The 25,811-nt window shown below is 38.8% G+C and overlaps 1 protein-coding gene across 3 annotated transcripts in view; it reads right to left on the bottom strand.

Moving 5' to 3' along the window:
- Positions 1 to 25,811, bottom strand: part of LOC124795327 — a 146,944-nt gene that overhangs the window by 9,705 nt on the left and 111,428 nt on the right. For all 3 annotated transcript variants that reach the window (XM_047259301.1, XM_047259302.1, XM_047259303.1), the window contains one exon: positions 6,040 to 6,194. In XM_047259301.1, coding sequence (XP_047115257.1) covers positions 6,040 to 6,194 — 155 coding nt within the window. The remainder of the gene's footprint in view (positions 1 to 6,039; positions 6,195 to 25,811) is intronic.

Here is a 25,811-nt window from a genome sequence, read left to right as displayed (position 1 = left end):
TCTACAAACCTAAAAAGAATCAATGTCAAAATGTGTGAGAAAGCAAAGAGTTATGAAGAAAACAAAGTGTTGGCGACATAGTATAATGGTCATATTGCAAGAAAAAATGGCAATCAAGCAAAATCTGCTGATGAAGAAAAATGTAAAGTAGACAAGACCTTCATGCACTTGAGTAATGATAAAAAAATCAGCAGTAATTAAATACAGCCACTGGTTTTGTTGTTATCATTTGAGCGCTGCAGTCACAAGAAAGGTTCACTGTTATAACGAAGCCAGAAATTGGAGAAGTGCATGATCAGCAGCAGAAGAAGTCAGGAGTTTCCTCATGTGAGCCTTAAATGTGCGGACCAGTCGTTCAGCCTCACCGTTTGACTGTGGATGGAACAGAGGGGCTGTTACATGCATGACACCGTGATGGGCACAAAAATCTGTAAATCGGAAGAGGCAAGTTGCGGACCATTATCAGTAACAAGAGCAGAAGAAAGGCCTTCCAAAGAGAAAATGCGAGCTAGAGCATTGGTGCTCGCCGCGGTGGTAGGCGACGTGCAATGGACAATGAAAGGGAAGTTAGAGTAGGCGTCAATAACGAGAAGCCAATAAATACCTAAAAAAGGTCCCCCGAAGTCAGCATGAATACGCTCCCAGGGCTTCTCCAGCGAAGGCCACAGTGACAAAGATCACTTCGGGGCGGCGGCCTGTGACGCACAAGGGCCGCAGGCAGGGACTATGTGTACGATTTCAGAGTTGATGCCGGGCCAGTACACATGACGGTGCGCCAGAGATTTTGTGCGAGAGACACCCCAGTGCCCTTGGTGAAGGAGGTGCAAGACCGAAGCATGCAAAGATGCAGGTACCACAACACGTGGCGAAGCATTGTCGGTGGAAAGGAGGATAACACCATCCCTAGCCATGAGGTGGTAACGCAAAGCGTAGTAGTTCTGCAACGGATCAGAAGTCTTAGCGGACAGACGATCTGGCCAACCCTTCTGAATACAGTGTAAAACCTGGGAGAGGGTAGGATCAGAACCCGTAGCAGCTGCCAGCCGGTCCCCGGTGATGGGGAACCCGTTCACAACTCGCTGCTTGGCAACATCCAGGTGGGAACACAAAAGTTCGTCCTTATCAAATACCAGATCATGACCCATGGGAAGGCGAGACAGTGCATCAGCATTCGCATGTTGGAGGCAGTGTGCAGCCTTGTCGGGAAGTGACACTGATCAAGGAAACAAGTGGTTTGTGGTCCGTAACAAGATGATACTTGGATCCATAGAAAAAAACACCAAACTTATGAAGAGCATAAATAATGGCCGAAGCTTCTTTTTCAATTTGAGAGTATTTTCGCTGGCATCCATGAGCGTTTTGGAGGCATAAGCAATGGGTTGTTCAGAACTGTCAGAAAAATGGTGCACAAGGACTGCATCAACCCCGTATTGCGAGGCGTCCGTGGCAAGAACAAGATGTTGGCCAGGTCGATAAGTAGCCAGGCACGGGGCCTGTTTCAGCATAGTCTTCAATTTCTGGAAAGCCGCTTCGCATGACGAGGACCAGTGAAAGGGCATGTTATTATGCAACAGGCGATGCAACGGCGTAGCCGCCGAAACCGCAGATGGTAAAAACTTGTGATAGTATGCTGTTTTCCCCAAGAAGGCCTGCAGTTCCTTAACAGATGTAGGGTGAGGAAAAGCATCAATCACAGCGACAGTTTGCTGAAGCGGACGAATACCATCCTGAGAGAGTTGAAACCCCAAGTACATGATAGAGGCCTGAAAAAATTTTGATTTCTGAAGATTACACTTAAGACTGGCAGTCTGTAAGACATGAAAAAGTGTGTGGAGATTCTGAAGATGTTCTTCAGTGGTGGAGCCAGTGACAACAATGTCGTCCATGTAATTGGTACACCCAGGGACAGGGAGCAATAATTGTTCCAAGAATCGCTGAAAGAGAGCAGGGGCGCAGGCAACCCCAAATGGCAATCGTTGATATTGATAGAGGCCGAAAGGTGTGTTAAGCACCAGGAACTGCCGGGAAGCAGCGTCGAGAGGACGTTGATGATAAGCTTCTGACAAGTCAAGTTTAGAAAAATACTGGCCTCCAGCAAGTTTAGTGAACAATTCTTCAGGTCAGGGCATAGGGTACGTGTCGATGAGGCATTGAGCATTTACAGTGGCTTTGAAATCACCACAGAGACGAATATCACCATTGGGCTTAGCAACGACAACGACAGGAGAGGACCACTCGCTGGAAGTGACAGGAAGCAAGACCCTTGAAGCAGTGAGATGATCCAGCTCCCATTTAACCCGATCATGAAGGGCCACAGGAATGGGCCGAGCCCGAAAAAACTTAGGCCGAGCAGTGGGTTTGAGCGTGATATGAGCTTCAAAGTAGTTTGCACGGCCTAACCCAGGAGACAAAAGGGATGAAAATGTCGTTGATAAGGAATCCAATTGAGCATAAGGAATAGCATCGGAGACAATATTGACAGAGTCATCTATGGAGAACCCAAAAACACAAAAGGCGTCGAAACCAAAAAGACTCTTCACATTACTATGGTCGACCACAAATATGGGAACAGTGTGAACGATGGATTTGTAAGATACCTCAGCATTTAATTGTCCCAAGAGAGAAATCTTCTGTTTATTGTACGTCTGTAATTGCCTAGTGACAGGTGATAAGATTGGAGAACCCAACTGAAGATACGTCTGAGAATTGATGATAGTGGCAGCAGAACCAGTATCCACCTGCATGTGAACGTCCCGACGAAGGATTTGGACAGTGAGGAATAACTTCCCTGAAAGGAAAGAATTACCATTGGCAGACAACACAGAAGCATAACCAGCGTCACGTTCATGAATGTCAGGTATGCGGTCGGATTTGCAAATGGAGGACACATGACCCTTCTTTTTGCATTTGTAAAACACAGCCCAACGTTGGGGACAATCCTCCCGTGAATGTTTCATAAAACACCGCGGACATGAAGGAAGTTGCCATGGGTTTTGCTGCAGTTTCTTAGAGGTTTGTTTATAGTTAGGCTGAGGCTGTGCTTGGGAGCGCACTGCGGCCACATCGGCAGGCGGGGACACGCCACATGCTTCGTTAACAGTGCACAAAGGTTGTAAGTCCCCGACGTCACCCCCTGCCTCTATTTGCACTCCAGCAGCGTGAGAAAGGTCAAAAGACTGAGCGATGGATAGGACTTCATGTAGAGTCGGATTTGCCAACTGAAGGGCACGTTGCCTAACTTCTTTGTCGGGCACCGGCCGGATAATAGCATCCCGTACCATGGAATCGGCATAGGATTCTTTGTGAACATCAGTAACAAATTGACACTTTGGACTGAGGCCGTGAAGTTCAGCAGCCCAAGCGTGATAGGATTGATTCGGTTGTTTTTGACAACGATAAAAGGCAACACGAGAGGCTACTACATGCATATGCTTCTGAAAATATACGAACAGAAGTGAGCACATTTCAGCAAAGGACAAAGACGTAGGATCTTTCAAAGGAGCCAATTGCGACAACAACTGATACATTTGAGGTGAAATCCATGAAAGGAACAGAGACTTACATGTTTGGTCATCCGCAACATGAAATGCCAAGAAGTGCGGTCGAAGACGTTTTTCGTAATCAGACCAGTCTTCCGCCATCTCGTCGTAAGGAGGGAAAGGAGGGAGCAACAACGATGAGAGACGCCCCGCATTGGATGCCGTGAGGAAATCACGAATCGTATGTGTGAGAAGCGTTTGCTGTTCAATGAGACCTTGCAATAGTTGCTCTAAAATAGCCATGGAAACCTGTGAGTGAATGACGAAAAAGAAAAGTCCACTACCTCATCACCAATTGTTATAACGTCAAGTTAAACAAATATATTTCAAGGACGACACAATACATACAAGTCACAGATCAAGTAAACAAAGTAAAACGTGTGTACACTGTAACAGTCAAATCAGAACTGAGTCAAAGTCTAGCGGCTGCTGGCTGGCTGGCCGCTTAGGTGGCGCGGCTGCTGCATGGCTGGGAGACAGCGCAGCATGTAGAGGACACGCGTAACTGAGCAGTGGCACTTTGAAAGATTGGCGAGTCACAACATTCACCTTATGCAGTACATGAATTGAACATGCAGAATCCAAGGATTTATCTAAACTTTCTGCATCTATCATTAAAAACAGAAGTACTGACAGTTTGGGAAATAAAGTTAACGGCTAAAAGTGAAATGTTTTTGCTGCCAAAAACGCAAGTCAGGTGTGATAAGAGTACAGATACAGTCATTCATAACATTATAAGGAAGTACACACATTCATATTTAAATATGAAAAATATTGACTTGCAAGATCTTCATCCTAAAATTCTTCCAATAAGTGGAAAGAAAAAGAAATACCTGACACAGTTATGCAAAAAGAGGTACATTCCTGAGAGATTTCACACTGGTATAAGTCTCTCCCTGCTTCAACTGCAGCCACCAGCAAAGTTCCTGAACCTGGTATAGAAGACAGTGATAGCAGTGACGCAGATGTATAAAGTGCAGGAAAACATAACTTCTTTAGTGTTTTATAATCATTTAATGAACCAGTAAAATGACTGGTTATACTGATTCCAGTTCTTTAGTGATGTGTTTTTAATATAACTGTTCTCAAGTCGATAAATAATTTGAATGATATCTGCCAAAACCACATAAACACAGCAATATTTGTTTTTTTCTGTTGATTATTTTAAAAAATCCATTAACTAGCCAGTTGTGCATCAAGCTTTTATAAATAAAAAAGCATCATTAATTAATTACTGCTGTGGACAATCCCTGTGATGACAGAATTATTTGTGGCTTGAAAAAGAAATGAAAAGTTCAGTTCTCTCAATACTTCATAAAATACAGTTAACGCATTTTTGCAGTAAGCCCTTTATTTTTTCTTTTCCCTGCGAGGTGGGAGGGAATAGCACCCCCCCCCCCCCCCAATTGTCCCAAGGTATGGGCCCCCTTGGATGCATTTGATACTAGGTTGATCAGATGATAATTTTCACATATATCTGCTCCTGATCTCTTTGGAATTGCAATAATTATGTTCTTTCCCCAATTATATAAAATTCATTTGAGATCTTGTTCTGTCCTTTGGAATTACACTGGCATTTCATTAGTGCCAGGTGATTTGTTCGTCCTAAGTTTGTGCAAAGCATTAAAAAAATACTGTATCTCCTTTAACACCTTTTTCCATTGTCTCCTCATTCATATTGATTTTCAAACTTACACTATTACGTCACTGTTTATTTGTTGAAGTTTATCTGCACAAAAGACAAATAATGTAATGTCAACAGCAAAAACAGGTGGTTCTGGTATGTTCCTTCATTTCCCAGAACAGTAATACTGCCATGGAATATCTCTCATAAACCCTAAGCAAAATCCTCTTTCTCAAGAGAAGTAACAAAGTGAAGACAGACAGAGAGAAATATAAAATGGATAAATAATTACTTTAGATTTGTAGGACACTAAACATTCTTGAAAAGAGATAAAATTAATAAATATCATGTTGCTTGCCATGCAGTTTTGTTTCTCGTTTCTTAGGCACTGAGTGGGTGAATGTACACAGCCGTCAAAATAAATAATAATTACAAATGACACACCTACTCCTAAAATTTGATATCATATTGAAACTTAATAATTCCTTTAGAACAACTGTAAATGAATCCATAATGGAAAAAATTAAGAGAAAGCCAAAGTCACACTGTCTGTATTGTGAACTTTCATTTTCATACTTTCTTATCTCCTTTGATAGTACGGATAATAGACTTGGGAAATAAACAAAAACTAGTTGAAAATTGCTAAAAAGCTTTAAGCAGATAGAAATCACAAAAGACAAATACATATACATCTATGCTCTGCAAAGTGCTGTGAAGTGCATGGCAGAGGGAAGCAATACTAAAAAACATGAAGTTTATTGGTTAAGCGTAACTGATAAATTTGTTAAAAAATAAAAGTTTGAAGTAAGCGATACCTATTCATAATAAATACACAAAATCAAAATGAAAAAATACTTTCTGAAAACTCTTCTTTACCTCAGTTCCATCATAGTTAATGATACCAATGCAACTCACAGGGACTTTTTTGAATGTGATTTTCCCAAGTGACCTCCTTTGTAGGGCAAACACATATGGTATCTCCTGTTTCCGTGCACCTTCCTTAAGCTGTTCCACAATATCACATATTCCCCCTAAATAAATAAAAAAATATACAGGTAACAGTAAATAGAAAGTTCAAAGTATTTTTTACACACACACACACACACACACACACACACGGAGAATCTTATGCTAATGAATGTATTTAATGATAAGGCAAAGTAAACTTATATGGCTTTACAGCCTGGAGTGCCGAAGGGATACGTTATGCAGTCTAGACAAAGAGATTTTTTTTCCTCCACACACACTAATACCTTTTATTAATGAAATATGAAGTATATGAGGAGTGTTATAATTTGTTCATTTTGTTGACAATGAGGCAGAGAAAAGAGAAGAAAGATTAGAGTTTAAAGAGGTCATTAGAAATGGAATAAACAGACAGACAGCACATAGCGCTAAGTAGACCTCCAACCTTAATGTTTCCAACCAATGGATGACTCACAGTTACACTGCCAAATACTCTTTCTCCATGAGACCCCATGGAAACATTTGTAATTTAATCAAAGACATCAGCAAAACACCACACATCTCTTTCCCTTGCTGGCTATATACTGGTGATGAAAATTTCTTCCATCACCAGTACTCAAAATCTGCAGTACTACATAAAGTGTGACAAGAAAGTGTACATTAGAAAGGTTGTTACAGAAGAGTAAATGCATTATGGTGAAACTCATTTAGCCTGTGTACTTTGCAGTCATTTCTCTACCCGTATGCTTAGCTCTCATTTTTCCACATTGCATTTGCCTTTCTTTTTTCTCCTTTTTGTTCTTCTCCTCTTTCCTTTATTTCATTTTTCTTTTTCTTTGCTACTCTGATTTTGGAAAATAAAACAGCCAATCTGCTAGCAAAGAAAATATCAACAGTTACAGATTAAATGTACTTCATTCATTCACACATCATGTTCCACAAATACCCACATGAAGGAGAGCTTTGTGGAAGTGGAACAAGTTCCATATTAATAAGCACAAGCTGCCACTGGAGGCTACTTCTGTAAGTACCTTAACAACAAATTATGATAAATGTTAATCTACTCATTCACTACAGGGCATGGGTTGGGGGGGTCCTCTCATTCTGGGGTTTTAGTGACTTGCCTTTTCCTTATAATGTTATTTAACCTGTCTCTCTCTTCTCCCCAAGGAAGGAACTACTAGTTACAAAAGCTAGGATAATGTGTCACTTTTAATTTCATACATGTCTGTCAGCAAAACTACACATTTCATCTCTTAAATTTTAGCACTAGCCAGTGAGGATTTAATTTTCCTTCAATATCATCTGTTACTCATATTTGGTATGGTCCTATACAACTGAGCAATATTCAAGGATGGGTCACACAAGAATTTTGTAAGTAGTCTCCTCTGTACTTCAATCAGTATCTCAAAATCCTACCAAAGAAAAGAAGTCTGCCACACACTCTATCTACAAATGAACGCATGTGACCATTCCATTTCATATCCTCACAAAGTTTTACACTCATGTATTTTTATTAGTATTGCAAACAAGGGGAACTCCGGTACTGGTCATATAGATTTAAAACCATTTTTTATTTTGCATATTGATTTCAATCACTAAGTGACCATCTTCAAGTGCTAAAATAAAACACACAAAGTTAAACCTCAACTATCAGTTTTCAATGGAGAACATTGAGTTTTGCACGATAAGACTAAAGTCCAGTGGACTGATAATCATGTTTGAAAAATCATCAGACAAACATTGTCCGCAGAACCCGAGACAGAAGCAAACAGGCAGTTTGTCAACAAGTGGCCACAAAAGCGTTAACAATTTTGCACAAAATATAACTTCAAACATCAGTGTTCATAGTCAAGGACATGCCAAACTGAGCCATCTGTTAACAAAAAACCTACGCAGTTAAGCTCCATGTTTGCAGTGGATGTCATCAGTGCTCTCTTTATTGAATATATTTATAATACAGAGTAGTTGTTCTTACAGTGGAAGACAATAGCTCATACAGAAATTTAAAGTAAATAAAACACAGAATTACAGAGTCAAAAATATTTTGTCAAAAAAAAAAGTGCAAAATAATATTAATGATGTTAGGGCTAACCAGACTGTTGAATGGAATGACAAGTAGTTTTGAATTGGTTATGTACCAACAGAATTGTCTTTTCCATAAATATGTTTTAATGAAACACCAATATTTTCAATAAAACTGTAGAGATGTTTAAAATACATATATATCTTATTAAAATATCTTGTCCACCTGTAACGGGTCAAAACAAGATCATACAAGTATGCCCTCTGGTGTGTCAAATCCATATACATCTACTTCAATGACACTTTACAAATTATTTACATGATAGTGTACACAAATTACAAATGAAAGACCTTTTTATTCTTTCAACAGATCAGTATTATGGACAAACCATTTTCAAAATATTTTCTTGCAGATGGCTGACCATTTGATGTATTGATTCAGTGTGCTTTCTATAATATTAATATGAACGTTTTATACCAAAAGATGCATATTGCAAAAAATGTGCTAACATACTCTGATGTTATAAATCATTAGAAATATATTGAGGACCAAGTTAGCAAAAGAAATGTGTAAAGATAAAGTGTATGAAAAACATTCTCAAATTGTGAGCAACTGTTGTGGCACTATATAAGCAATCACTTAAAGGTGTGTAACATCTTCAAGTTTCTCCTTGAGGTATGACACTACAGTGTCTTTATTTAGTTTGCTGAACCTGTAAATCTTCCTATTTATTGCAGTTGCTGTTTGTGCTTTGATCATCACTGTTGTTGCAACTGCTTCATGACCATAGATACTATTTTCAACATGAACATCTTGTAAGATATCAAGGCTATTTAGCGGCATTATATCTAACACATTTCCATTATAAGCGGATACCTAATCTATCTGTTCTAAGTAGTTTTGAGGAAATGTATGTAGTATTGTTTCAAAGGAAGTCTTATTACATGCACCACTTAGAAAATTTAACTATCCCAATATTGCTTGGATCACCAAAATTTTCTGCACTGAAGACAACATGACTGGGGAACAAATGTACCAGCAAGCTCAGATTTCCTCTAGGAGCTTCAGTTACATCTAGGGGTGAGACTGTTGATCAAAAGTAGGATCCAGTTGTAAGTTTACGCCCACCCCTGATATTGAGTCTTGCTCAAACAATCTCACATGTAGCTTTAATGTCTACCTTGATGGATTTGAGTTTTTTATCTGCTGCACTGAATACATCATCTCTATTCCCCACTAGCCTATCCTTTAAATTATTTATTTATATTTTTAATATACAAATTGGAGTTACTAATTCCTAACCATCAACTTTGACACATTACAATAATAGAAATTCCTATACAGAATAGGAAGAGTTGTCCAAGCAGAAACTTTTTCAGTTTTTTTTTTTTTCAATTTTACTTTGCTTTTTGTCAGACGTTTTATATCACTAGGTAAGTGGTCAAAAATTTTACTTGTAGCATTGTGTACCCATTTTTGAGCTAACGACAACCTTAATGGCATAATGAATGTCATTTTTTCTTCTGGTACTAATTATGCAGATCATTAGTCCATTTGAACTGCAGTGGATATTTACAACAAACTTCATGATGGAATAAAAATATATCGTGAAGCAGTAGTCAAAATGCTCCATTCCTTAAACAGATGTCTACAAGAGGGTCATGGGAGAGCGCCATATATTATTCTCACAGCACATTTTTAAGCAATGATGATTTTCTTCTATAACGATGAGTTACCTCAGAACATTATTCCATATGACATTATTGAATGAAAATAAGCAAATTATGTCAACCTACTGATTTGTCTCTCATCACGATTTACAGTGATTCTTAAGTGCAACTGGGGCTGGACTAGGTTGTTTTAGGAGTTTCAAAATGTGCTTTTTCCAATTTAAATTATCATCAACATGGGCACCTAAAATTTTTGAATTTCCACACTATTTATTATTTTCTCGCCATGTGTTACACCTTCCACTGCTAAGTAGCTCTACATGTTGTGTCTTTTTAAAACTGAGAGTGAGACCACTTGCAGAAAATCAGTCAATGACACTTTTAAAAACACTGTTGACCATTTCTTCTGTTGCTGTTATGTATGCTTGGATTGATTACAATACTAATGTTATCTGCAGCCAGAACCATTTCTACTTCTTGTATACTAGAAGAAGATTGTTTACATATATGGGGAACAATGGCATACCTAGGGTTGAACCTTGGGGTACCCTATACATGTTTTCTCCCCAGTCAGAAGCAGCTCCAACAGTTATAATGCTTTAATTACTAAGAACAACTTTCTGCATTCTTTTGGTTAGATGAGACATTATCAATTCCATAAACATCAGTTTATCTAGAAAAATATTGTGATTCACACAGTCAAATGCCTTAGATAGGTCACAGAAAATACCAAATGTCCCTGTGGGACACCATTCTTGATACCTCCCCAGTGAAAGGACTCTGCTGATATTTGCAGGCTATCTGTACTGTTAATTTGAACCTTCTGCAATCTTCCAGTTACATATGAACTAAACTGTCTCTGCCTTGTCCCACTCATACCACAATACTTAAACTTATCTAGAAGAATTTCATGATTCATACAATCAAAAGCCTTTGAGAGATCACAAAATATCCTAATGGTTGATGCTCAGTTATTCATTGCATTTAATATTTGGTCAGTGAAAGCATATACAGCATTTTCTGTTGAAAAGCCTTTCTGAAAACCAAACTGACATTTGTTAGTACTTCATTTTTACAAATATGTCATGCTACTCTTGAATACATTACTTTTTCAAGAATTTTGGATAAAGCTGTCAGATGTTAGATTGGGTGGTAGTTGTTAGCATCAAACCTATCCCCTTTTTTATGTAATAGTTTAACAATAGCGTATTTCAGTCTATCTGGAAAAATCCCCTGTTGCAGGGATCTATTACATACGTGGCTGAGGATCCTACTTACACTATGTGATCAAAAATATCCTGACACCTCCAAAAACATATATTTTTCATATTACACGCATTGAGCTGCCACTTACTGCCAGGTACTCCATATCAGTGACATCAGTAGTCATTAGACATCGTGAGAGAGCAGTGTGGGTCGCTTCTCAGAACTCGCGGACTTTGAACATAGTCAGGCAATTGGGAGTCACTGGTGTCATACCTCTGTACATGATTTCTCCACACTCCTAAACATCCCTAGGTTCACTGTTCCCAATATGATAGTGAAGTGGAAATGTGAAAGGACATGAACAGCACAAAAGCGTACAGGCCGACCTTGTCTGTTGACTGACAGAGAACGCTAACAGTTGAAGAGGGTTGTAATGTGTAATAGGCGGACATCTATCCAGACCATCGCACAGGAATTCCAAACTGCAAGTACTATGACAGTTAGGTGGGAGGTGAGAAAACTTGGATTTCATGGTCGAGTGGCTGCTCATAAGTCACACATCATGCCGGTAAATGCCAAACAACGCCTCGCTTGGTGTAAGGAGTGTAAACAATGGATGACTGAACAATGGAAAAGTGTTGTGTGGACTGACAAATCATGGTACACAATGTGATTATCCATTGACAGGGTGTCAGTATGGCAAATGCCTGGTGAACGTAATCTGCCAGCGTGTTAGTACCAACAGTAAAATTCGAAGGCGGTGGTGTTATGGTGTGGTCGTGTTTTTTATGGAGGAGGCTCGCACCCCCTGTTCTTTTGCATGGTACTATCACAGCACAGGCCTACATAGATGTTGTAAGCACTTTCTTGCTTCCCACTGTTGAAGAGCAATTCAGGGATGGCGATTGCGTCTTTCAACATGATCGAGCACCTGTTCATAATGCACGGCCTGTGGCAGAGTGGTTACACGACAATAACATTCCTGTAATGGACTGGCCTGCACAGAGTCCTGTCTTGAATCCTATAGAGCACCTTTGGTATGTTTTGGAACGCCAACTTTGTGCCAGGCCTCACCAACCGACATCGATACCTCTCTTCAGTGCAGCACTCCATTAAGAATGGGCTGCCATTCCCCAAGAAACCTTTCAGCAACTGACTGAATGTATGCCTGCGAGAGTGGAAGTTGTCATCAAGGCTAAGGGTGGACCAACACCATATTGAATTCCAGCATTACTGGTGGAGGCATCATGAACTTTTAAGTCATTTTCAGCCAGGCATCCGGATACTTTCGATCATATAGTGTATCTGTCAAGAACAAGCTTTTAGTACTCTGTTGGAAATGCCTTCAATTCCATGTGAGCTTTTACTTTTGAGTAAATTTATTATTTTCCTAATTTCAGTAGGGGAAGTGGGTTGAATTTCAATTTTATCAAATTGCATAGGTATTGCCTCTTCCATATATTGCCCTGCATTTTCTAATGAATAGCTGGATCCTACTTTCTCTACAACACTTGAAAATGATTATTAAAAATGTGTTCTACTTCTGACTTCCTGTTAACAAACTTTTCATTGAGTCTGACAGCAATAGTCTTCCTGTGCTCTCAGTTGCGCTGTTTCCCTTTTAACAATTTTTCAAATTGTTTTAATTTTATTATCAGATGTGCTAATCTCAGACATAATGCACTTACTTCTGGACTTTTTAATAACTTTTCTTAATACAGTGCAGTAGTTTTTAAACTGTTTCACTGTTTCTGGATCATTACTCCTCCTAGCTATAAGATTCATTTCCGTTTTCAGATATTTTTATCCCTTTAGTAAGCTGTGGATTTTTAGATGGTTTCTTACAATCACATTTCACTGTTTTCTTAGGGAAACTGTTTCCAAATATACTCACAAAGGTATCATGAAATAAGTTAAATTTTAAATTAGCATCAGGTTCCGTGTACACCTCATCCCAGTCTAACTGTTGCAAGCTTTCCCTAAAATCAGACAGACCATTCTTCACAGGAAAAGTTTTAATTTGATTAAATTTATCTTGGTCTATAAAAACATTACCTATCAGTGTGCTGCTTTCCTGTACCACGTGAGTAGGAAAATCAATAACTGATGTCAAATTGAAAGAAACAAATAATACACCAAGGTCAAGCTTTCTGACTCTTTTAGAAAATCTACACGGAAACCCCCACAAACAATAATTTTCTTCCCTCTGTCTGACAGATGGCACAATAAAGAATCCGAGTTTCTCAAAAATAGTTGAAAATTTCCCAATGGGGATCTATACACAGTTACAGTTATAAAAGTACCATTATTTTGTTTAAGCTCACACGCACATGCTTCTATATGTTGTTCTACACAAAATTTTTGGGTCCCACATTTTTCACACTATGACAGATTTTAACATATATGGTAACTCCTCCTCTCTCCACAGTGTCTCTACTTACATGCGCTGAAAGCTTACATCAACCTACATTTACCATTTCTGTACCTGTGACTATATGATGTTCAAAGAGGCATAGTACATCTATTCCACCCTCAGTTTCTAAATCTTCTAAACAAGCAAGAAGCCCATCTACTTTTTTTTTTTAATCCTCTGATATTCTGATGCAATATACTAACATTATTTTTCACTGTGCTTTTATGAGAATCTTGTGACATACTAACATTATTTTTCACTGTTCTGTTATGAGAATCTTGTAATATTTTAACATCTCCAGTAACCTGCCTGTCTGAGTTTCTCATTAAGCTTAATTTCAATCAATGTTGGATGATTGGATACTGATCTTAGCCTAAAAAGAAGTACTCCCATAAGTTTCAGTGCCCCCCCCCCCCCTCTTAAATATTCTGCTATCATCCCAGCCAATTTATCCTTCCCTTTCCTATAGAGATGCAGGCCATGTCTTGTAAAATCCCACCTATCAATACCATCAACAGGAACCAAACCTATGCCTAACAAAGTAGCTGCCTGAAGCAGCTGATCTAGCTCCATATTGACCCTCCTAACAGAGCTGTTCAATTGGGGCTATCATACCCCATGAAAGCAGGAACCAAGCCAACATTTGTATTTTTACCAGGTCAATTTAACTATTTCTTGACACATCATGAAGTATCCTACACCCTACTCCTTCTTTTATTTATTTTATGCATTGAAGGGTGGTTTGATGTTGCACTCCTTGCTAGCCTATTCTGGGCAAGCCTCTTCATGTCTGCATAACTACTGTATTACAACATGTATAGTATATTAGCAATACATGATGATGACGATGACAGGATTTTAAGAAATGTCAGTCTTATTAATATTGTGTTAAGTAATTTCCTCATTATGTTTTTGTCAAATGTAATTACACCTAAAAGGAATATATGGCAATATTACAAAAGAAATCTGATGTGGAGAAGTTGACTGGTCAGAGGAAGAGCAAGAAATAATGGGATAAGGTTAGCAGGTAAAATGGAAGGAAGAAAACGTAGATGGGTAGTGATTAGAAAAACATGGATAATATTGACAATGTTCAAAGATACTGGTTCACTGCTGGACAGAAGAAAAATGAGTAGGATATGATGATAGGTAGCTGTGCATAGTAGTTTTAGTTGAGATGCATGTTACCAGGTGGTTTGTTCCGGATTCATACAGCTGAGATGGATGATGACACAGAGAAAGATCTTGTGTTATGCAGAGCTACTGCCAAGATACTGAATGCATCCAATGTAGTAATGCAGTTATAGAAAGAAAATAGGTATCTGATATGTGAGGAGAGGGATTGATGACACCAGTGGCTATGAAAATGACAAATATATCAGAGTGTGTGAAAAACACATAATGTATTTGGTCGCACCCTTCCTAACTGAGCACTGGAAGCACCGACATGATCAAACAATACAGTATTACATACATGTCTTGCATAAGTGTTCATAGCTAGCTCAAATCATCTGGTGTTTTCATTTGGTCTAGTTTTGCCATAAAGATCTTTTCTCTCCAATTTGAAGCAGTAGGTAGTCTTTAATTACTTGATTTACACATCTCATCTTCTGCATTTTCCTGTAATCACATTTCAGAAGCTTCTGTTATCTTCTTATCTTCACTGTTTATCATCCAGTTTCACTTCTATATAATTTTACGTTCTTGACAAATACTTTAAAAGAAGAGTTCCTAACATAGAAATTTATATTTGATGTTAACATACTTCACTATTTTAGTAAAAATTTTTTGGTTATTCTCATTCTACACTTTATATCTTCTTTACTCCTGCTACTGTTAAGTTATTTTGCTGTTGCAATAGCAAAATATTTAAGCAACTTTTTTAGTCTCCTTTCCTAATCTAGTTCTCTCAGCAGGGCATGATCTAATTCAACTACATTGCATTACCCTTCATTTACTTTTATTAATGTTAATCTTGTAAAATGATTTCATGATACTATCTATTCTACTTATCAACTTTATTTTCCTCTTTTCTCCTGAACTCCAAATGAGCTTTCCCCATGTTGGGTCCTACATGTCATTCTGTTCTTCTGTAGATAATTGCACAGAAGTACAACGAACTTCAGATGTTACCACAGGGAGGTGTATCAGGACCATTATGTTCATGTTGCATATTCATGACGTACTATAAAAAATGTAGCACAAATATTCATTCAAATCCTGATAATATTTCAAAGAAATACAAAGATTGGTAACTTGCTTTAATTGTTCCGAAATGTAAAACTGTGTGCTTACAGAGCAGAAAGTAGTATCTTAGGATTACAATATCATGTGTCGTAATTGGATTCAGTCAAGCCATACAAATATCTGGCCAGAACAATTTGTGGGGATGTAAAATTAAATAATCACATAGAATGAATTGCAGGTAAAGCACTATCACATACGATAGCATATTGAAAAGAATTTCTCGCATGGATCGTCGCCTTTCATCAACTGACCTGAAGTGAGACTGCAAAGAAATTTGTGACATCTCAGCAACCATTAGACCTAGAAAGGAGCCTTTATTGACAAAAACAATTCGACGACAACTGCTAAAATGGGCAAAAGCACATGTGACATGGATGTCAGAGATGTAGAGTCTATATGATGATGATTCTAAGTACAATCTGCACGGCTCCAACAGCAAAGTGTTCATGCATTGAAGACATGGCAAGACAGATCAAATGGTGATGCATTTCTACTTACAGAGTAGGTCAACTGGTTTTCATAAATGGCACAGTCAGTTCAAATGTGTACATCAGCATTCTGGAAAGGAAGCTTATGACTGCAATAAGAGACCTGTTTGGAGATGGTCAATAAAATTCTTCTGGGTTTGAGGCTGCATTGTCATCTGTAAAATTCCGACTTTTCGGCGACTGTTCCAAGGCGCCTTTGCTCAGGGTGTATTGCTAACTGCAGTTAGAAATACACCCTGAAGAAGGCGCCTTGCAACAGTCGCCAAAATATCGGAATTTTACAGATGACAATGCGGCCTCAAACACGGAAGAATTTTATTGACTGTGACAATGGCCATGGAAGCCTGTGTGTGTGTGTGTGTGTGTGTGTGTGTGTGTGTGTGTGTGTGTGTGTGTGTGTGTGTGTGTGTGTGTGTGGTTTCATGAACTGAGTGGAAGACACATTAAAAAGTTAAATCTCTCAGTGCCTACACAATGCAAAGTGGTGATAAAGGCACCTGGAGGACCAACCGTATATTAAATGGAAACGGCAACAGTGGATTCAGATCAAGCGACTGTGTCTGTACAAACACTAAAAACTATCAGTGTTATGTCATAAAATTAATAATCAGTGTTTCATCCAAGAATTAACACTCACAGTTCAGAAGAAAAAAGAAAAATATATCAGACGACATATGCACTTCCTCCTGGTTCCCTAAGAAAATAAGCAAAACGTAAACAAGAACTGATTTTACAGGAATAAATCAAGAGAATGAAATAATATTGATACAAATTATTGTGTATACTTGCTACCTATAGAAACAGAAGGAAATCAAGCCAGTTTAATTAAGATAATCAACAATTACAATAAAAATACTGAATCATAGAAGGTGGTGCAATAAATAACTCTACCACTCTAATTTTATTAACCTTCAAAATAAACAAGATGTTCCATCAGAGTACCAGGATTCTCAAAGTATACTATAGGAGGAAATGTTTGAGAACCCCCATCCTAAATGTATCTTGCCTATCTAACATACAGAAAACGGAACAGTTTTGTTATGGATCTCACTATTTCTGAGCAAAATGTCTTCTGAATTATGTCTTTCGAAGCCCTGTCAAATTTGTCTTGCAGAATCACAACACTTCTCATCTTCACTGAATTTCTCCTTCTTTCACAAAGCTCTGTCCTTTTCAAAATAATATCTATAGTTTTTGGGGTAGCTAGACTGATAAACACAAAATCAAATAGGGGTAATGCAGGAGTAGGTTTAATAATGAATAGGAAAATAGGAATGCGGGTAAGCTACTACAAACAGCATAGTGAACGCATTATTGTGGCCAAGACAGATACGAAGCCCACGCCTACTACAGTAGTACAAGTTTATATGCCAACTAGCTCTGCAGATGACGAAGAAATTGAAGAAATGTATGATGAAATAAAAGAAATTATTCAGATTGTGAAGGGAGACGAAAATTTAATAGTCATGAGTGACTGGAATTCGAGTGTAGGAAAAGGGAGAGAAGGAAACATAGTAGGTGAATATGGATTGGGGGACAGAAATGAAAGAGGAAGCCGCCTGGTCGAATTTTGCACAGAGCACAACATAATCATAACTAACACTCGGTTTAAGAATCATGAAAGAAGGTTGTATACATGGAAGAACCCTGGAGATACTAAAAGGTATCAGATAGATTATATAATGGTAAGACAGAGATTTAGGAACCAATGTAGATGAAGATGAAATGGGAGATACGATACTGCGTGAAGAGTTTGACAGAGCACTGAAAGACCTGAGTCGAAACAAGGCCCCCGGAGTAGACAATATTCCATTGGAACCACTGACGGCCGTGGGAGAGCCAGTCCTGACAAAACTCTACCATCTGGTGAGCAAGATGTATGAAACAGGCGAAATACCCTCAGACTTCAAGAAGAATATAATAATTCCAATCCCAAAGAAAGCAGGTGTTGACAGATCTGAAAATTACCGAACTATCAGCTTAATAAGTCACAGCTGCAAAATACTAACACGAATTCTTTACAGACGAATGGAAAAACTAGTAGAAGCCAACCTCGGGGAAGATCAGTTTGGATTCCGTAAAAACACTGGAACACGTGAGGCAATACTGACCTTACGACTTACCTTTGAAGAAAGATTAAGGAAAGGCAAACCTACGTTTCTAGCATTTGTAGACTTAGAGAAAGCTTTTGACAATGTTGACTGGAATACTCTCTTTCAAATTCTAAATGTGGCAGGGGTAAAATACAGGGAGCGAAAGGCTATTTACAATTTGTACAGAAACCAGATGGCAGTTATAAGAGTCGAGGGACATGAAAGGGAAGCAGTGGTTGGGAAGGGAGTAAGACAGGGTTGTAGCCTCTCCCCGATGTTGTTCAATCTGTATATTGAGCAAGCAGTAAAGGAAACAAAAGAAAAATTCGGAGTAGGTATTAAAATTCATGGAGAAGAAATAAAAACTTTGAGGTTCGCCGATGACATTGTAATTCTGTCAGAGACAGCAAAGGACTTGGAAGAGCAGTTGAATGGAATGGACAGTGCCTTGAAAGGAGGATATAAGATGAACATCAACAAAAGCAAAACAAGGATAATGGAATGTAGTCTAATTAAGTCGGGTGATACTGAGGGAATTAGATAAGGAATTGAGGCACTTAAAGTAGTAAAGGAGTTTTGCTATTTGGGGAGCAAAATAACTGATGATGGTCGAAGTAGAGAGGATATAAAATGTAGGCTGGCAATGGCAAGGAAAGTGTTTCTGAAGAAGAGAAATTTGTTAGCATCCAGTATTGATTTCAGTGTCAGGAAGTCATTTCTGAAAGTATTCGTATGGAGTGTAGCCATGTATGGAAGTGAAACATAGACGATAAATAGTTTGGACAAGAAGAGAATAGAAGCTTTCGAAATGTGGTGCTACAGAAGAATGCTGAAGATTAGATGGGTAGATCACATAACTAATGAGGAAGTATTGAATAGGATTGGGGAGAAGAGAAGTTTGTGGCACAACTTGACTAGAAGAAGGGATCGGTTGGTAGGACATGTTCTGAGGCATCAAGGGATCACCAATTTAGTATTGGAGGGCAGCGTGGAGGGTAAAAATCGTAGAGGGAGACCAAGAGATGAATACACTAAGCAGATTCAGAAGGATGTAGGTTGCAGTAGGTACTGGGAGATGAAAAAGCTTGCACAGGATAGAGTAGCATGGCGAGCTGCATCAAACCAGTCTCAGGACTGAAGACCACAACAACAACAGACTGATTGCTGACAGTTCTGCTCGCAACATTTCACTCCTAGGGATTCAGTAGAGATGGGAAGGGGGTGACATGAAAACTGACAAAAAAGGGACTGATATTAGTGTTATATACAAAGGGTTTTGAGGTCATCGGCTGGCTGGCTGGCAACAGCCCACTGACATTTCACACATACTGGCAGGGGTGGGGTGGTAACTGAATGACATAAAAATACGTAATTGGACAACACCAAGTACTGAGCTAGTTTCTCTATAAGTGGAATCTATTTTTCTTACAGTCATTCACACTTTTTAAACTTTACAGTTCTCTTCAAGACATTTCTGTTTTGCCACTAGGAACTCTCTGTAAATATCATTCTTTAGCTATCTGCCGCATTTTTATTTTCTCTTTTCGTTAATTTAATTTAATATCTCAGGTGCTATCCAGAGATTTCCACCGGTTTTTGTCACTAGAATTCCTTTGTTGCCTTTCACTATTTGATCTGTTGACGTGGCCCATTCATCTTCTGTTGGATACTTCCCCTTTTTTTCTTCTCATGCTCCCTGTAAAACTATCAAGTACTTTCATCTCAATAACCTAACTGTCTGCAATTTCTTCATTTGAAATATGTGTTTTAAAGCTGATGAATTATGGTCAGTGAGCACATCTTCTCCTGGAACTGTGTTGCATGTTAAAAAATCCCTGTCTAATCATTACATAACCTATCTGGCACCTTCTAGTGCCACCAAGAATGTAAGCATGCAGAGGAGCAGAAACATTATGATCCCTGCCCTCCTCAAAACTGGATATCACCTGTTTGCGTAGCAGGCACATTACACAGTAAGGAAAGTATATAAGTGGAGCAGAGACAATCTGGAAATCATTCTAACCAAACTATGGGTAACAAAGTGGGAAATCCACTTGCATAAGTGACTTTGACAGAGGGCTGCCGCTCCTCTAGAAGAGCTGTGTGTTAGTTTGTGCTCTTCAGATACCCATCTAACATGGTTGCATGTATAGTTCAGCTTCTTTTTTGTTGAGCATGAAAGTCACCTCATCATGGCAATCTGATGTTGAACTGTCCACAACAAATACACAGATAGCCAAGTCTTCCAATTTATGAATACTTTTATGACACAATTATTTGAAAGTGCCACACATATTCTACAGAACATTTTGACACTCAACTTACAATATTTTATAATATGTACCAATATAAGACACACAATATTTAAATGATATCACATTATCTCCATCATGCAATGAAACAATGTTCTTGTACTTGCATATTAAATTTTCAGTGTAGCAGGAAAGCAGTCATCTTAAAAATGTATATGAGAGAGCCACAAAGTAAATAAAACAACTCTACAAAGAAAGTAACAACAAACTGGTGGGAGAAAGAACATCACAATTACCTTCTTATTTACATTTATTACGTTAGAATTCACGTTAGCAAATGAGAGGCCTTTGCAAGACATTATTGTCAGATGATAAACAAGATGAAGTACATATTATTCAAAATTGCAACTGACAGGAAGTATGGGGAAATTTGTTGCAGTATAACAAAAAACATTTATTGTTGATGTGTCAAATATTGAAGAAATATGAAGATCAATTTTTAATGTAAGAATTTTGGGTGGAGTCTTGCAAAAAATTCTGAATGAAAAATGCTAATACATACTTCTACACCTTCATCAACATCATCAATACATGCAACTCATTGCATTGCATACAGTGCCAAATAATTTCTTTGCCAGTTTCTTTTTAGCTCTCTCTTCCTTTGTACATCTATACTCTACAAACCACTGTGAGGTGCATGGCAGAGCATACGTCCATTGTACCAGTTATTGGGGTTTCCTCCTGTTCTATTCACGTATGGAGTGCCGGAAGAATGATTGTTTGAAGGCTTCTGTGCATGCAGTACTTATTCTAATCTTATCTTCACGATTCCTGTGTGAGTGATATGTAGGGTGTTGTAGTATATCCCCAGAGCAATCATTTAAAGCCTGTTCTTGAAACTTTGTTAATAGACTTTCTCAGGATAGTTTACATCTGTCTTCAAGAGTCTACCATTTCAGTTCCTTCAATATCTCTGTGAGACTCTCCCCTCGATTAAACAAACCTTTGACCATTCATGCTACCCTTCTCTGTATACAATCAATATCCCCTATTAGTCCTATCTGGTACGGGTCCTACATATTTGAGGAATATTCTAGGATGGGTTGCATGAGTGATTTGTAAGGAATCTCTTTAGTAGACTGATTGCACTTTCTGAGTATTCTACCAATAAATCAGTCTACCACATGCTTTACCCATAACTAAATCTGTGTGATCACAGCATTTCACATCCCTACAAAGTGTTACACTCAGGTATTTGTATGAGCTGACTGATTTCAATAGTGACTCACTGATATTATAGTCTTCGGATACTATATTTTTTAATTTTCATGAAGTACAAAATTTTACATTTCTGAACATTTAGAACAGGTTGCCAATCTCTGCACCATATTGAAATCTTATTAAGATCTGACTGAATATGTATGCAGCTTCTCTCAGATAGTACTTCATTATAAATAAATACATTATCTGCAAAAAGCCTGTTTTTACTATTAATATTGTCTGCAATATTGTCCCCCCATGAACCATGGACCTTGCCGTTGGTGGGGAGGCTTGCGTGCCTCAGCGATACAGATAGCCGTACCGTAGGTGCAACCACAACGGAGGGGTATCTGTTGAGAGGCCAGACAAACGTGTGGTTCCTGAAGAGGGGCAGCAGCCTTTTCAGTAGTTGCAAGGGCAACAGTCTGGATGATTGACTGATCTGGCCTTGTAACAATAACCAAAACGGCCTTGCTGTGCTGGTACTGCGAACGGCTGAAAGCAAGGGGAAACTACAGCCATAATTTTTCCCGAGGGCATGCAGCTTTACTGTATGATTACATGATGATGGCGTCCTCTTGGGTAAAATATTCCGGAGGTAAAATAGTCCCCCATTCGGATCTCCGGGCGGGGAATACTCAAGAGGATGTCGTTATCAGGAGAAAGAAAACTGGCATTCTACGGATCGGAGCGTGGAATGTCAGATCCCTTAATCGGGCAGGTAGGTTAGAAAATTTAAAAAGGGAAATAGATAGGTTGAAGTTAGATATAGTGGGAATTAGTGAAGTTCGGTGGCAGGAGGAACAAGACTTCTGGTCAGGTGACTACAGGGTTATAAACACAAAATCAAATAGGGGTAATGCAGGAGTAGGTTTAATAATGAATAGGAAAATAGGAATGCGGGTAAGCTACTACAAACAGCATAGTGAACGCATTATTGTGGCCAAGATAGATACGAAGCCCACGCCTACTACAGTAGTACAAGTTTATATGCCAACTAGCTCTGCAGATGACGAAGAAATTGAAGAAATGTATGATGAAATAAAAGAAATTATTCAGATTGTGAAGGGAGACGAAAATTTAATAGTCATGGGTGACTGGAATTCGAGTGTAGGAAATGGGAGAGAAGGAAACATAGTAGGTGAATATGGATTGGGGGACAGAAATGAAAGAGGAAGCCGCCTGGTCGAATTTTGCACAGAGCACAACATAATCATAACTAACACTTGGTTTAAGAATCATGAAAGAAGGTTGTATACATGGAAGAACCCTGGAGATACTAAAAGGTATCAGATAGATTATATAATGGTAAGACAGAGATTTAGGAACCAGGTTTTAAATTGTAAGACATTTCCAGGGGCAGATGTGGACTCTGACCACAATCTATTGGTTATGACCTGTAGATTAAAACTGAAGAAACTGCAAAAAGGTGGGAATTTAAGGAGATGGGACCTGGATAAACTAAAAGAACCAGAGGTTGTACAGAGATTCAGGGAGGGCATAAGGGAGCAATTGACAGGAATGGGGGAAATAAATAGAGTAGAAGAAGAATGGGTAGCTTTGAGGGATGAAGTAGTGAAGGCAGCAGAGGATCAGGTAGGTAAAAAGACGAGGGCTAGTAGAAATCCTTGGGTAACAGAAGAAATAGTGAATTTAATTGATGAAAGGAGAAAATATAAAAATGCAGTAAGTGAAACAGGCAAAAAGGAATACAAACGTCTCAAAAATGAGATCGACAGGAAGTGCAAAATGGCTAAGCAGGGATGGCTAGAGGACAAATGTAAGGATGTAGAGGCTTATCTCACTAGGGGTAAGATAGATACTGCCTACAGGAAAATTAAAGAGACCTTTGGAGATAAGAGAACGACTTTATGAATATCAAGAGCTCAGATGGAAACCCAGTTCTAAGCAAAGAAGGGAAAGCAGAAAGATGGAAGGAGTATATAGAGGGTCAATACAAGGGCGATGTACTTGAGGACAATATTATGGAAATGGAAGAGGATGTAGATGAAGATGAAATGGGAGATATGATACTGCGTGAAGAGTTTGACAGAGCACTGAAAGACCTGAGTCGAAACAAGGCCCCCGGAGTAGACAATATTCCATTGGAACCACTGACGGCCGTGGGAGAGCCAGTCCTGACAAAACTCTACCATCTGGTGAGCAAGATGTATGAAACAGGCGAAATACCCTCAGACTTCAAGAAGAATATAATAATTCCAATCCCAAAGAAAGCAGGTGTTGACAGATCTGAAAATTACCGAACTATCAGCTTAATAAGTCACAGCTGCAAAATACTAACACGAATTCTTTACAGACGAATGGAAAAACTAGTAGAAGCCAACCTCGGGGAAGATCAGTTTGGATTCCGTAGAAACACTGGAACACGTGAGGCAATACTGACCTTACGACTTACCTTTGAAGAAAGATTAAGGAAAGGCAAACCTACGTTTCTAGCATTTGTAGACTTAGAGAAAGCTTTTGACAATGTTGACTGGAATACTCTCTTTCAAATTCTAAAGGTGGCAGGGGTAAAATACAGGGAGCGAAAGGCTATTTACAATTTGTACAGAAACCAGATGGCAGTTATAAGAGTCGAGGGACATGAAAGGGAAGCAGTGGTTGGGAAGGGAGTAAGACAGGGTTGTAGCCTCTCCCCGATGTTGTTCAATCTGTATATTGAGCAAGCAGTAAAGGAAACAAAAGAAAAATTCGGAGTAGGTATTAAAATTCATGGAGAAGAAATAAAAACTTTGAGGTTCGCCGATGACATTGTAATTCTGTCAGAGACAGCAAAGGACTTGGCAGAGCAGTTGAATGGAATGGACAGTGTCTTGAAAGGAGGATATAAGATGAACATCAACAAAAGCAAAACAAGGATAATGAAATGTAGTCTAATTAAGTCGGGTGATGCTGAGGGAATTAGATTAGGAAATGAGACACTTAAAGTAGTAAAGGAGTTTTGCTATTTGGGGAGCAAAATAACTGATGATGGTCAAAGTAGAGAGGATATAAAATGTAGGCTGGCTATGGCAAGGAAAGCGTTTCTGAAGAAGAGAAATTTGTTAACATCCAGTATTGATTTAAGTGTCAGGAAGTCATTTCTGAAAGTATTCGTGTGGAGTGTAGCCATGTATGGAAGTGAAACATGGACGATAAAAAGTTTGGACAAGAAGAGAATAGAAGCTTTCGAAATGTGGTGCTACAGAAGAATGCTGAAGATTAGATGGGTAGATCACATAACTAATGAGGAAGTATTGAATAGGATTGGGGAGAAGAGAAGTTTGTGGCACAACTTGACCAGAAGAAGGGATCGGTTGGTAGGACATGTTCTGAGGCATCAAGGGATCACCAATTTAGTATTGGAGGGCAGCGTGGAGGGTAAAAATCGTAGAGGGAGACCAAGAGATGAATACACTAAGCAGATTCAGAAGGATGTAGGTTGCAGTAGGTACTGGGAGATGAAAAAGCTTGCACAGGATAGAGTAGCATGGAGAGCTGCATCAAACCAGTCTCAGGACTGAAGACCACAACAACAACAACATTGTCTGCAAGGTTATTAATATACAACATGACCAGCAAGGGTACCAACACACTCCCCTCAGACACACCTAAAGTTACTTCTTCATCTGACGATGACTCTCCATCCAAGATAACATGCTGTGTCCTCCCTAATAAAAAGTCCTACACCTACTGTCAGTGTCCACATTCTTCATCTTCTGCAGAATTTCACTGAGTGAGGTGACATAGTGGTTAGTACAATGCACTTGCATTCAGGATGATGACAGTTTAAACCCAGTTTTAGATTTTTTGCAATTTCCTTAAACTGCTTCATGCAAATGACTAGATGGTTCCTTTGAAAGGGAATCTCCTCTTACTCCTGCTCCTGCTCCTCATGCTGCATTGCTCCTACCAAACTGTCTATGCTCTAGCTGTCGAAGTCTTATCCTATTGTTAGCACATCACCATTTTTATATGGTGTAAGTACTGTATCAAAAAAGCGTTAGCTCTGACTACAACAACAATG

The sequence above is a fragment of the Schistocerca piceifrons genome, chromosome 4, assembly GCF_021461385.2.
Source record: "Schistocerca piceifrons isolate TAMUIC-IGC-003096 chromosome 4, iqSchPice1.1, whole genome shotgun sequence".
NCBI classification, from domain to species: Eukaryota; Metazoa; Arthropoda; class Insecta; order Orthoptera; family Acrididae; genus Schistocerca; species Schistocerca piceifrons.
The sequence above is the reverse complement of the archived record's forward strand: the minus strand, read 5'-3'. Positions and strand labels throughout refer to the sequence as shown.